We start from the raw sequence: 13,981 nt of genomic DNA, 5'->3' as shown, positions 1-13,981 counted from the left end.
CTCTCTCCATAGGAGGTTTCTTTAGGATCTTTAGAAAAGGAGAGTCATCAAATCACAACATATCCGCGTCTGCTTCGAACACCTTCCTTCCCTTGTACCAGGTTTGACATACCCGAGCTTCTAGAAGAAATTCTGGGGCCCAGACCATATTTAACACAATGAAATTGGCCTTGTATCCCGGAAGGAGACTCCCTGTCCACGTGTCTGAAAAAGAAGCATATGCAGCCCTGCAGTAGCTGCTGAGACTGCGGTCGTAAGAGAAACAGCAAACTCAGAATTGACGGTATTCTGCGAGGAAGGGTCGATAGAAGACCGCCGAGTAGTAGCAACGTAAAGATTACGCAGTGCTTGATGCTCCGCAGTGGGGGCATCGGTCCCAAAGGCCAAATGAGCACCGCTATCGACGAACTCTTGGTAGGCAAAAGCCCGCTTGCAGCGCTGAGTACCAAGCATCTCTGGCCATGCGCCAAAGTTCGCTGGATCTAGATGAAAAGACTGGACTGAGGCCATTATTCCGAGTTGACCAAGTCTTTTCGCGTCTTCAGAGGTTGTTATCTCTAGATGTTGCGATGACGACAGGCGGGCAAGTCCTGGACCTGGGATAAACAGTCAATAGCCTGCTGCACCGTTCGATCTCTAATTGCGTGAATAGCGCACTGCAAACCGGCATTGGTAGCGCGGCGAATGGCTGCTGCAAGGGAATCAGCAGGCCAGATTGGATCGACAATGTTGGAACATCCGCCATACGCCTGTTGCAGCCCAGCCGTACACCCATCGACTGTTCCATCACAGATGAGCTTGATGCCATTGATGCAAAACCCAGGGGAGGTTTTGCGGTTGAAGCGTTGGTGAAGTGAAATGGCGCGATCAATGTGACTGCAGATATCGGCCTCGCATTTTGAGTAGGGCACCAACCAATGTGCCGCCACATGCATCGAAAGCTCACCACGCTGATCTCGGTATATGTTCAACGCATTCCACTCACTCTCCCCCATAGCCATATCTACAACTCCAGTGTACCCAGCACGTCGATGTGCATCCATAGCAGCATTGATTGCGACTAGCTTTTCTTCATGGATGTGACTCGGTCTAGGAACGGCCAAACGATGTCGAATTGCGCTGCCTCTTCGAGTAAACCAGACGGGATGCCGTTGAGGCACCGATGAATCTTTCCTCCTGGAGGATCGGGTTTCGAGTGAGCCCCGAGTTCTTCGAGAGCTGCATAATTGCACCACGTTGAGTGGAGGTCCAATGCTTCGATGTAGATAGGTCGTGGATCTAGGTCGTCTAAGGCGGTTGCAAGGGCTTTGCCCTCCGTAACCGACTGAATCCAGCCTCGGCACAAAATGCGTGTATCGGATGGGTGAGCTGCTGCATAGGAAGTGATGGCATTTCGGATATATGCGAGGAATTTGCAAGGCAGCAGGTCGAGTTTCTCCAGCGACATACCGAAATTGAGGATATGCACATGTCCATCAATAAACCCCGGGAGGACTATTCGATTCATCAAGTCAACTATTGATGCTGTGGCTTGAATTCTGACAACCGCTTCATCATTGTCCCAGCCGATGTGCGCGACATGGTCATCCTCAACTACCAGGGTTGAGACAAAGCCATCCCATGAGCCGGGACAGAGGATACGGCCATTAGTAAATACTGTGGTAACCATGTTGATTTGATTGGAGGAAAATAAACGTAGCAAAATCAGTTGAATCTTTGAAGGTAGGGGAGATGTCAAAGTTGAAGTTGAGATTGGGTTTAGCTGATGTGGACAAGTAGCATCGAAGAGATGGTCATTGGCTGTTTCCGTTGATACCGTATGGGATTGAGAAGTGGTGTAACATCAAGAGATGGAAAGACTTTGAGTCAAATATTTATTGTCAGATTCTCTCTGTGGTGTGTCTCTTTAACCACTGCGCTTGTTTTAATTTGAACAAACGCTTGTTGTTTCGGATGGCTTTGTTGATATACTATGTAGAAACTCGGACATCCCATCACTCCATGGGGCGACTTGCCTTTTAAGATCTTGTAATCTACAGGGAGCTTGCTATGAAGAAATAAGGTCTTAATTTCTATCTCGGAGTGAAAAGGTGGATAGAAGAAGAGGAGAAGAGAAAAAAGAAGGGGGAAATCTATCTGTCCCATACTGTCTGGCCCCGACCCCCTCTAGGTGCCTTGGGCATCGAAAAACATAAACAACGCATGGTTTTGCCAATGGAACTGATACACCGAGTTCCAGCGCCATTTCAATCCCCGGTTGACGATGTTTCAGGCCAAGATGATTCGTGTATCAACATTCTTTGTATTAGCAAGAATGTCCAACTGATAAAGTGCGTAATAAAACAATAGGATTGCAAAGGCCGATAATCCTATATATAAGACACTTATTTGATATAATTATCGCATTAACCTTGGAATACTCATATAATAGCTGGGCCCTGGCATTACATATCCCGTTGAACAAAAGTTGCGAGGTTGTTAATAGTACCTAAGGGAAAACAAAACCTGGAGGTAGGTAGAATTGGTTGTGATAAGATAATCTCATGTTTTCTGACAATGGTATATGGATGTGCTTGTTAGAAGTCCTTGATCATACAGGTCCTTATGGTTGTGGCCATTTTTGGATTCTCGACCTCCATAGATGTTTTGCAGCTCAGTGTCTAGGAGAATTTTCTGGTTGTATTCATCCATTGAAAAAAGGATTGCTCCTCATTCCAAGGAATGGCGGAAATATATCAACTACTTTCGACCGGGATATGCTAGGATTCCAAGTCTTTGCACAGGATGTCGAGATGGAAACGGTGGTTGGGAAGGTCCTTACTGAAGTTTTTATCCACACTCGTCTCCCATAACGTGAAAATTAATTAGTGGATTGGGAGGCTTGCATTGTAGGCAGATTATTCACTTTGAAATTGAAATTTCGTGCGTTCGGCATTTTCTCCGAGTAGCGGGGACTTGAAATAAGTCAATTTGTCAGCCGATAGATTATCTCAAGTGTATATATAGATGGAGAATTTCTCAGTCTCTGGATGTGTAAATCTCCCAATAAATCAATTGTTAATATCCACAAAATAAAAATGGGATCTTCCTTTCGTTCCCCTCCAATCCACCGAGCCGAGGGTCTGCCCTATTTCACTCCCGCCAACAATGCTGGAGCAGCTAAAAATCCACAGGACCCCAACATCCCAACGTTGTTTCGCCCTTTACAGATTCGAGATGTAAGACTTAAGAATCGCGTGATTGTGGCACCGATGTGCATGTACTCCGCCGAGTCAGACCCAGCCTCTCCGGCCGTGGGCGCGCTCACGGACTTTCACATTGCACACCTCGGTCATTTAGCCGCGAAGGGTGTTGGTCTAATTCTCATCGAAGCCACATCAGTTCAGCCAAATGGTCGTATTTCGCCCAATGATTCTGGCCTTTGGCAAGATGGGACAGACTCTGAACAGTTCAAGGCACTCCGCCGCGTGGTGAATTTTGCTCATAGCCAAGGGGCCAAAGTCGGCATCCAACTTGCTCACGCCGGTCGAAAAGCTAGCACGGTATCGCCCTGGCTAGCATCTCAGGCAAAGCAACGCGGTATCAAAGCCGATGAAAGTGTTGGTGGCTGGCCATTAAATGTGGTTGGCCCTTCTGGCGGGGAACAGCAAATTTGGGCATCTGGCGATCAATACTGGCCCCCTCGCGAGCTTGAAACCGCCGAGGTTGAGGAACTTGTTCGGGCTTTTGCACGAAGTGCAGAGCTCGCGGCAAAAGCAGGAGTGGATGTAATTGAGATCCATGGTGCCCATGGATATCTGCTTCATCAATTCCTCAGCCCTGTTACCAATCGACGAACCGACAAATATGGTGGCAGCTTTGAGAACCGAACTCGGGTCTTACGCGAGGTTGCTGCTGCAATCCGTGCTGTCATCCCAAGTGGAATGCCCTTGTTTCTTCGTATTAGTGCCACAGATTGGCTCGAAAACCAAACTGTCGCAGCGGAAACTGGAAGTTGGGACATACCATCCTCAATCCAACTTGCCAAAATGTTGCCAGACCTGGGAATTGACTTTTTGGATGTCAGTTCGGGCGGAAATCACAAAAATCAACGGATTGAGCCTCATACAAACTATCAGATTGACCTCGCGGGTCAAATTCGTCAAGAAATCCACGCCGCTAACCAAACGACACTGGTCGGGGCTGTTGGCTTTATTACCGAGGCTGAGTCTGCTCGGGATATTGTTCAGGGTGCAGAAGAAGAGGCGCAGGCAACCGAGACAATGCTGTCTGGCCCAAATCCTCAAGCTGATGCAGTTTTAATGGCCCGTCAATTTCTGCGCGAACCCGAATGGGTGCTCACGGCGGCCAAGAAACTGGGTGTGAAGATATCTCTCCCATGGCAATTTGCTCGAGGCTTGTTGTAAAGTGAACGCGCGTATCATTCATAGATTATTAATATTTCTGATTATAACCCATTGATTTCCCTGTCCTGAATCCTACCACGGGCTATAAGTTGTACATTGCATGTACAATGTAGCTATAATCTGCAAAAAAGTGAGAATATCATCGACGATCGTTTCCATGATTAGAATTACACCGTCACCTTTCAGGGAGACTGGTGTTTCAATTTTCTACTATAGGGTCCTCGCCCGTCCCTTGTCCGGCCCAGGTGACTTATTTTATATGAATTTGGGGTCAATGGTGCATCTGTTATCAGCGACAACTCCCGCACTTCCCGCGCTGTTCAGTTAGAAGCCAATTATTGATCAACGTGCAACGCCAAGCACCGGGCCAAGACTCGGGAGCCGACGTTACAATGCATTATTTGAAGATGGATCGGCACTGGATTAGCACTTTTTTTGCAGAGAGCAGCGTTTGGCTTGACTCGGCAGATAAAGCCAGCGCGTGGAGTATAAAATCTACAATTCCACCTAGTACGGATTACACACTCTGTATTTATCCTGCGCTCTTGATTGTAGGATTAAAGAAAACTATAATGGGGATCTCTCGCGCTGCCTGGGCTCTGGCCTTTGCTTTCCAGCCGTTCTTAATCGGAGCATTGCCTGCCCCGTCGCCACCTGGAATCCCGTCTACCTCTACTGCCACGAGTGAGCTGTCAGGGTTGACCGTTGCTGCACAGGGATCTCAGGATGGATATGACCGTGACTTATTTCCGCACTGGATCACGATTAGCGGGTGAGTAGATGAACTCACTGTGATACTGAAGTATTGGTAGCTCAAATTGTTGCTGATAGAAATTGCAACACACGCGAAACAATCCTCAAACGGGATGGAACCGACGTGGTCCAAAGCTCCAGCTGTGCTGCTACCAGTGGATCTTGGTATTCTCCATATGATGGCGCGACCTGGAATTCTGCAAGTGATGTCGATATTGATCACGTCGTCCCGCTATCAAACGCGTGGAAGGTGAGTTTGGATCATCTAACAAAATTGACGGCTTGAGATATCAATAAATATTGGCAGTCTGGGGCGTCCAGTTGGACCACAGCAGATCGTCAAGCCTTCGCCAATGACCTCAAGAATCCCCAGCTACTAGCAGTCACCGATAACGTGAACTCCTCAAAGGGCGACAAAGGCCCGGAAGAATGGAAGCCTCCACTGGGTACGTCTTAACCATGTATATCCTTCAGTCTATAGCTCGCTGACATCGAAATAGCTTCGTATTACTGTACATATGCTAAAATGTGGGTGAAGGTGAAATCCGTCTATGATCTTACTATCACTTCTGATGAGAAGGCTGCCCTTGTTGAGATGCTAGCTACTTGCTGAGATGTGGATTACACTTGAAAATTCAAGCCTCAAGGGGCTAGTATACGTGATAGCTATACTTTGAGGAATTGTACATAGAAGTGGAAATGAACATGTAGCTAGAGATTGGAGAGTAAATCGGGATGAACTCTCCATGGATACACATTTACTGGATTTGACAACTACCTGCTTTCTTGAATGGCACTCGAACAATTGATGTCTTCCTGAAACTCTTTCTATGTTGCTAAGTGTAGAGTAAAGGGGTTAAATAACCACTAGGAAACAAGTATAAAGCCTGTTAGTGATTTTATACCACATGTGCTAGTAAAAGTACAACTCCGCGCGGTATAGGAGTCGGCTTTGGGTTCATTTCTTTGGATCTGCGAGCAAACTCCCAGTTATCTATCTACCATCTGACGGGTTTAATGCCCGAGGCATCAACACATAGTGGCATGAGGTCGCGCCATCACAATAGAAACTGGAGGCTTAGGTGGAGCATGGGGAGTGGATTAGTATGTTAGGCCAAGAATAATCAACTTGTAGATGTTGCTGAGATGCAGGGACGGGAGTGAGTATTTTGAGCAAAAACAAAGTATTGGCAGAGATCACAGTGCTCCTCGAGCTGAAAAGGCGACAGCATTGCGACTGGCGCTGATTTAACAATTGGTTAGATTGTAGATGGATAGAGTGACTCCCATAAATGACTGTGTGGCTTGAATGTGGGGTTTTCTTCCGTGAGGATACTTCCTTTTCGATGACCATTTGTAATCGGTATTTCGCGTACAATCGGGGTGCATCACGATCGTATCTTGTCATATTACCTCCGAAATTTCTATTCTAAAATGAGCCGAGTCAGCATTTAAGCATTCCGAGGTCCCGAGGCGCCCATTTCGTCGTTTCCCCAGACTGGAAAATCCGGCTTCGACAGTGTATTTATTTACTCCGACAATGTGATGAATTAAAAGAAATCTGCGGACGGAAACTGTTTGCCCTTCTTACTAAAGATAATTTATCCAGATTGTGGCTAAATGAGTTAAGCGTCCTTGTCAAGTCCTAATCTCTTTTGCTAGATTCTGAGAAGGAATAACTTCAGCGCTGGAGAATAGGGCCCGTTTTAGCTGGGGATCCACACTTCGACAGGCATTCTACTTTTTAGAGAGATATCGGAGAAATATTATGTGGATCATAATCCAATAATGTTGGATGTGTTATGGGAAGGGAGTGAGAGAGTGTGGAGGAGAAGGGGGCTTTATGATGGATGCTAGCTTGTAGCCCCATGTTGGGTGCCTCAGGCATCAGAAAAGAATAAGCCTTCAAAAAATCGAGTCCACTGGTCTGCAGAGACGTTCATGGTAGTAGTAAACGAGTTATTGATAGCATCTTACAGGTAATTCATCCAGTTTTAAATAAATGTTTCAATTCAACCACACACCTGTGGGTCTGATAACATCTCAACATACATGGTACCTTCGCATTCCTGCTCATCGCGGAAGGGCCATAATGAGCCCTTCTGGGATCACTAGACCCATTTATAGCTAAGGACTGGGACTTCAAAGATGGGAGCAGTGCAAGTGGCGTTGTAGAAAGCGTCATGTGTGCAGCTCAGCTCGAAATCCGTGCTACCGAAATAGGTGATGCTGCTGCCGTTCTCGCACTTCATTGCATGCCCATCACCGAGAGTGTAATCCATATGTCCTGTGGAACTTTCTAGGTTGGTGGTTCCATAGAAAGCAACAATGCGCCCAGCGCCACGGTCGGCATATCCACAGTTGGTCTCGCCATAACCCATATCATGAATGCGGTATCCGATGTATTCATCGTGGCAAGCAAGACCGTCATCAAAGTCGATGGTCAGTGTTTCCAGCGGTCCATAGCCCCATGGCTCATAGCTTGGCATTCCAGTCCAGCATAAATTGACCATGGTCCCATTGCACGTCGCGGGATCGGGCTCGCACCATCCATGACCGCAGAGACACCCTCTAGCATCGATATCGGCTTCGTTGTGGATACAATCTAGGCTATGCGAGCCGTTATACCATTGAAAAGTGTTGACTCGCCATGTGGGAATAGGACATCCATCGGGAGGGGTGATAGAGCGAGGTTGGAGTTGGGACGCTGATGTGCATACCAAAAGCGCAAAACTGAGAAAAACAAGAGTTGCCATTTTCCTTTTGTATGAATCCGAGGCGGATATGAGTTGGAAGAGAAACAAGGAGATTTTGAGCATATCTGGAGTTCTATGAGCTTTATATATTGAGATGTAGAAGAAAGACCGTAACCTCATCTCGGTGGGGCCATCATCTGCATGTAAGCTCGCTAAACAGAGACAGTCTTTCCACAAAACAAGACCAATTGGGTTGGGTAAAGACAGCAGGTTTTGAGACATAGCTGAACTTTTCCTTCCTAGCACCTCATTTATAGAAACTATACCCGACTGCAAACAAAAATAAGTTCAGAATACTTATCCGCCGCCCCCTCTCCATAATGAATCAATCAAAGTCCAATTAACCTCTAGGAATCATACAAGGGACTCGCTATGGAGACACAGTATTGGAATTCTATTCATGGTAGCAAAAAGGAGAGAGAGAGGAATATAGAGAGGAAGATAGAGAGAAAGAACAGAGGGGAGAGAGGGGAAAACTATCCATCCCAGGATCTGCCACATTACGGACAGCGAGAAAGCCTGATGTTTTCTCTTGCTTAATGATAGGTGAGCGGTAACTCCGCAGATGGCTACATATGTGGGCTTTTAGTTCAAGTCTTTGTGCAAGGAGATATTGGAGAAAATACCCCGTTAGCTAGCCTGCCAAGTAAAACACTGGTTATCTCAGCTACGAATCGAGAGGACGAATCTACCTAGGTATTTTATCCCGAGGCAGATGCATGAGTCTTGTACATTGAACCAGCCTGATTTTCTATTGTTTTCTTTAGCCTTTGCTTAATTGAGCACCAATGGGCAGTCTGTATGTCTGTGGAGTCCATCGAAGTTGCTGCCTCTACCCCGCACGATTAAATTCGATTCGAAGTTCGCGAACCTTTTTGTTCTCAAGCTTGATTTCAAAGGTGATGCCTGTTAGTCAATACGATAGCCATCAATCAAACATCTCATACAGGTAGTCTGATAATTCGTTGACTATGGGCTGTAGTTGTCCTGGGATAATTTACTCAAGGGCGTCAACAATATTGCTTTTGCAATACGTGACCAGGTGCCCAGCTAAACCATTTAGCCTTCTGTGTAAATGCTGCCTCTCACCTTGGGTAGATCCAGGTTCGCCTAGTAGACGCCTGGGCACCATACAATTCTAATAATATATTAATAAGCTAGTCATACACCCCTCGCGCCCTCGAAGACGCAATACTAATATCCTTTGTCTCTTCACTTCTAATAATGAGTAGTAATTGTATAGCCCAGTTATTTTTATCCATCGAACATTTTTGAGAAGAAATGCTGTCAACATTAGAGTGACGGGGAATATCGATATATACATCTTGAAGCGGGGAAGGTTCTAGGCTGTATGCCCCAGACATACGGGTCGATTCTGCACTCCGAAGTCCACGGCGTACCGACCGACGCATATAAAGGGAATTGGGACCCCCGTCCAAGAAGCGAGGTCAGAGAGGTGTAGGAGTGTCTCTCTTCAATCTGTAACTATCTGCTACTTGTACCCTCCGTTATCTCTAGCTTATATAGTAAGACTGACAGGCCTCGGGAAGAAGGGAAATCTAGACAGGGTGAATACGTAGTGGAGGACCATGTTTCCCACTACAATATGTAGACCATCAATGGTATAGTCATTGCAGCAAATTAGAGACTTGAAACTACATGGATTTTGAATTGACTATTCGTTTTTAGTAACGATTCATTTGACTTGAGTAATGATAACGGAACACAAGCTAGACCTTTTAGTATCTCGATGACACTATGTCAATTTACCACGGAGAGACCCCATACTCTCCCAACACCCGGCCAACATCAGCATCCTTTTCTCCCTTGATAACGGTTGCAACACGTTCACCACCTTGAGCGGGTGTGGCAGCACCACGATCGAGTAACGACTGCGCGTTACCAGTGAAGTTGGTCCCACAGAGACCGGGGTCCGCACCATGGACTTTGAACCCTTCGTTTTGCAGACGGTTCCAGTACAGCACAATGAGCATATTCAAGGCTGCCTTGCTAGATCGGTACTCAAAGCCATTGCCGCTGTAGTACTTGGAGGACGGGTCAGCGGCCTGGGAGACTGAGCCAACGCTGGACGAAATGAAGACCAGGCGGCGCTCTTTAGATTTGCGCAGCAGATTGAGGAAGCTCTCTGTCATACTGAGAGAGCCAACAACATTGGTGTTCAGTACCTTGCGGTATTCCTCTCGGGAAGGCGGGTTCGCTAGCGAAATTATACCGGCATTGTTGACGAGGATATCTAGACGGCCATAGTCTGCAGCCACCTTCTCCGCGGCGGCGTCGACAGACTTGTCCTCAGTAACATCGAGCTCAATGGTTGACACGGTTCCCTTTATACCCGTCTCGGCCTGTAGCTCCTTCACAGCTTCCTCTCCGTTTGCTAATTTACGGCTGCCAAGAATGACATGGTAGGTAGCAGAGGTACGCAGGAGGTTCTTGGCTGTTTCATATCCAATGCCTTGGTTTCCACCTATGTGATAACCCAACTTATTAGCTTCGATATCGACTTGAAAGGTGTGATCAAATGAATCTTAGATTACCGGTAATCAGCGCGATCTTCTGAGATGCGGCTGCCATTTTGATAAACAAAGTGATAGAATGAAGTGGATTCTGAGTTTCTCACACTTCAAACAGAGGTTGTAATAAGACCGTGGTAGCTTAAAAGAAGGTTTACACGTTATACAATATAGATGCCCGTCGGATATAAGTATATGTGCCGGACCGATGGCGTAGGTCTCATCACATCAAACAAAAATATGCTATCACTTGAGATCAAATCACAGGATCCCAACACCGAGACAGGAAACTTATTGGCTGTTTCATATGGGCCGCACTGGGACCAACGCAGGACCGCACTGCCCGGCTAAATCCGTTAACTCCGAAACAGCATGCAACATACACGTACACTAACTAACCTCAGACTCCTCTTTCTTACACATCCACTGGCCTCCCAGAAACGCTCTTGAGTTGATCCTAGGATGGTCCCGGGCCGCCTTACCCTTTTTTTATTACTAGCAACGCCTTATGTCTTACATCGCAAACCATATGCTATCAGACAGTCCGCATGGCTTGGCCCCCAAACTAAGAGATCTTCATATTGCACCATGCAGGACCATCCTACAAGGCGCAAACTCCAGTTCCTCATGTGGCTTGGTTCCTGAATTAGCTCAGCTACCCTCTTTCCGGAACACGAGTAATGCTCCTAAAAATCATCTCACAATTACGAGGTGTTGTCTTCCTGAGGATTTCAATGGCTGATACATACGTTACCGTCTTACTTACGTTCACAATATATACTTATAAATAGGTAATGCAAGTTTGTGTAGCTCACAATAAAAGCATATTCTGTTCTACTCGTGGGTAGTCCCAACGATCTCTTAATCTTCGCCAACGAGCTACAGGTCTACGATGAAGCTCGGCTATATATTGTATTTTTGTCTCTCTGCTGGGCTCGCGGCTACTCAATCAACCTCAAGATTGAGGAGCAGTTCGTTCGGGCTAGCAGGTCAGAACCAGACCTTCGACTATGTCGTATGTTACATTTACTCTTCAGCTCCTCTAGCAAAGAAAGTATCACTAACGCAACTTCCGATATCAATAGATCGTGGGAGGTGGTCTGACTGGCCTAGTAACGGCTATGCGACTCTCGGAAAGTGGGAAGTACTCTGTCGCAGTAATCGAAGCTGGTGGATTTTACGAGGTGGATGCAGGGAACACATCTGTCATACCGGCCTACGAATCGGATTATCTTGAGAGCCCTCCGACAATCGACTGGAAGATATATACTACAAACCAGGCGGTACGTATAAAGGTTCTTCAGAGACCGTGGTCATTGAGATGTGTGGCTCACTAAATGCTAGCAACTTGGGGGCCGTTCAATCCTCTACAGCCAAGGCAAGACATTTGGCGGAGGGTAGGTGGTGATCTCGCATCTTGAGATGAGATATTCTGATTCAATTTCTTGGTTCATCTTAGAACTGCCCGGAATGGCATGGCGTACCATCGCAGCACCAAGGGAGCCTATCAGACATGGGCAGACCAAGTAGATGATCCAAGCTTTACCTTCGATAATCTTCTGCCATATTTTATGAAGAGTATCAATTTCACAGCTCCCAATTTGACTCTGCGTGGTGGCCCGCAGGTGTCGTATGACCCAAAGCCTTTTAGCTCATCCGGCGGCCCCCTTCGCGTTTCATTTTGGAACTATTTCATTCCTGCCTCGGATATAATTGCAAAGGGATTGCGAAAGTTGGGCTTCAAGGAAACAAGTCAGATCCAAAGCGGTAGCCTTTTGGGATTCGCCCAGTACCCTGCAACGTTGACGCCAGATACCCAGGTGCGGGACTCAGCTGAGACATCGTTCCTAGTTGCAGCCATCGAAACCGATAGCAACTCAAATCTGCAATTGTATCCAAATACCCTGGCCCAGCAGATATTATTTGATTCAAATAAAACCGCCGTGGGTGTTCTCGTGGAGACGACTGGATGGAGATATGAGTTATCAGCCCGGAAGGAGGTGATCCTCGCCGCGGGTGTATTTCACACACCACAATTGCTGATGGTTTCTGGGGTTGGGCCGAGTGAAACTCTGCAGAGGTTGAATATTTCGGTAGTTAGTGCCCTCGAAGGGGTCGGACAAAACATGATGGTAAGAATGAAATCCTAGGAGATAGCTGGGATTGACCGAACTGATAACAGGACACAAACAGGATAACCCTGGCTATGGTACCCTCCAACCCATCAATGCAACCTCGCAGCATCGTTTATGGAACAATGCGACATATGCAGCAGAAGCATATCTGGAGTTTTATAATTCTAGATCGGGGCCCTTGACGGCGTTTGGCAGCAACTATATCCGTGAGACTGCTAGCTCCTCTTCCTGAAGATTACCCTCCTAACAATCCTCCATTGAATAGTCTGGGAGAAATTTCCCAATAGTAGCTTTCTGGATATCAGCGCCGATACTCGGAAATACCTCTCGACCTACCCTTCTGATTGGCCCGACGTCGAATACATCTTCAATGTCGCAGGTGCAGCCACTAACACATCTGGTGACTATCTCTCTGTCGGAGTCGTTGTTCTCAAGGCATCCTCTAGAGGGAGTGTGACAATTAACACAACCGACATGGCTGATTACCCCTTGGTCGATGTCAATTGGTTTAGCACCAAAGGTGACCAAGAATTGGGGGTTGCAGGACTTCGTCGCGCACGTCAGTTTGTCAGCGCATCCAACATTAATGCTGAACTGGAAGAAGCCCCTGGTTCTTCGGTACAAACTGATGAGCAGATATTGAATTGGATTAAGAGTGTTGCAAGTCCATCACATCACGCTGTTGGTACATGTACGTGACCTCAGTCTGGTCTTTTTGACAGCGTCGACTCTTTCTTGCTAACACTTGTTGATTTTTTCAAAGGCTCAATGGGCTCTTCAAAGGCAAAAGACGCAGTCGTTGACTCGAAGGGTCTGGTTCGGGGCAGTATACAACGGCTTCGTATCGTTGACGCCAGTATCATGCCGATTCTAACGCCAGGTCAGCCTATGGGAACACTCTGTAAGTTGCAATTGCCGTAGATGCGCTATCAAGCCTACGCTAATGATCAATTTTCGGAAACAGATGGCCTCGCAGAGAAACTTGCGGATGACATTTTAAGCTCTGCTTGAGATCACTCGATCGTGAGAAGAGAAAATTGTGGCTGGTTACAGATAGAGCGGAAATATCATTTCGGGATTGAGCGGATAAGGACATATGCTCGTGAATCTGGAATTCGATGTAATGTGAAGCGAAGTAACAACAGATAACAATCTCTGCATGATAGTTTGTATATCTGACATTAGACCCATCCTCTAGATTGTACTTTGGCTGGATAGTGAAAGAATGTTCATTTGGCATAGAGTCTGAGCTTTCCGTACATACTCAGAAGACATGACCCGTCTTTCAAAAGCCAGCAAGGAATGCTTACGGGGCAAGGCAAGAGAACCTCTTTTTTTGGACGGTTGATAGGAAATAGCATTTGATGGGGCACTGCGTCATAACAGAACTCTTCTATTCT

The 13,981-nt window shown here is 46.7% G+C and overlaps 6 protein-coding genes across 6 annotated transcripts; 3 read left to right on the top strand and 3 right to left on the bottom strand.

Moving 5' to 3' along the window:
- Window positions 1-150: 150 nt before the first annotated feature.
- N7479_005117 (amidohydrolase) lies at window positions 151-1,669 on the bottom strand (the record flags this gene model as incomplete). Its single annotated transcript, XM_057252814.1, has 3 exons — window positions 151-596; window positions 665-1,089; window positions 1,143-1,669. The coding sequence occupies 3 exons, from the start codon at window positions 1,667-1,669 to the stop codon at window positions 151-153; spliced, it is 1,398 nt and encodes a 465-aa protein (XP_057106676.1).
- Window positions 1,670-3,077: 1,408 nt separating this feature from the next.
- N7479_005116 (NADH:flavin oxidoreductase/NADH oxidase) lies at window positions 3,078-4,406 on the top strand (the record flags this gene model as incomplete). The annotated part of the gene is made up of 1 exon (XM_057252813.1): window positions 3,078-4,406. One exon carries the CDS (start codon window positions 3,078-3,080, stop codon window positions 4,404-4,406), a length of 1,329 nt encoding a protein of 442 aa, XP_057106675.1.
- Window positions 4,407-4,978: 572 nt separating this feature from the next.
- N7479_005115 (HNH endonuclease family protein) lies at window positions 4,979-5,772 on the top strand (the record flags this gene model as incomplete). Its single annotated transcript, XM_057252812.1, has 4 exons — window positions 4,979-5,178; window positions 5,238-5,409; window positions 5,467-5,605; window positions 5,660-5,772. The coding sequence occupies 4 exons, from the start codon at window positions 4,979-4,981 to the stop codon at window positions 5,770-5,772; spliced, it is 624 nt and encodes a 207-aa protein (XP_057106674.1).
- Window positions 5,773-7,270: 1,498 nt separating this feature from the next.
- N7479_005114 (uncharacterized protein) lies at window positions 7,271-7,915 on the bottom strand (the record flags this gene model as incomplete). Its single annotated transcript, XM_057252811.1, has 1 exon — window positions 7,271-7,915. The coding sequence occupies one exon, from the start codon at window positions 7,913-7,915 to the stop codon at window positions 7,271-7,273; it is 645 nt and encodes a 214-aa protein (XP_057106673.1).
- Window positions 7,916-9,681: 1,766 nt separating this feature from the next.
- N7479_005113 (Short-chain dehydrogenase/reductase SDR) lies at window positions 9,682-10,507 on the bottom strand (the record flags this gene model as incomplete). Its single annotated transcript, XM_057252810.1, has 2 exons — window positions 9,682-10,400; window positions 10,471-10,507. 2 exons carry the CDS (start codon window positions 10,505-10,507, stop codon window positions 9,682-9,684), a joined length of 756 nt encoding a protein of 251 aa, XP_057106672.1.
- An 831-nt stretch (window positions 10,508-11,338) lies between these two features.
- On the top strand, window positions 11,339-13,592 carry N7479_005112 (GMC family oxidoreductase; the record flags this gene model as incomplete). The annotated part of the gene is made up of 8 exons (XM_057252809.1): window positions 11,339-11,461; window positions 11,532-11,729; window positions 11,791-11,843; window positions 11,906-12,578; window positions 12,640-12,787; window positions 12,847-13,272; window positions 13,345-13,482; window positions 13,546-13,592. 8 exons carry the CDS (start codon window positions 11,339-11,341, stop codon window positions 13,590-13,592), a joined length of 1,806 nt encoding a protein of 601 aa, XP_057106671.1.
- Between the last annotated feature and the right edge of the window lie 389 nt (window positions 13,593-13,981).

This window comes from Penicillium vulpinum (genome assembly GCF_028829585.1).
Source record: "Penicillium vulpinum strain IBT 29486 chromosome Unknown utg000003l_segment0_segment0, whole genome shotgun sequence".
Classification (NCBI taxonomy): domain Eukaryota; kingdom Fungi; phylum Ascomycota; class Eurotiomycetes; order Eurotiales; family Aspergillaceae; genus Penicillium; species Penicillium vulpinum.
Note: the sequence above shows the minus strand (reverse complement) of the source record. Positions and strands in the feature narration are given on the sequence as shown.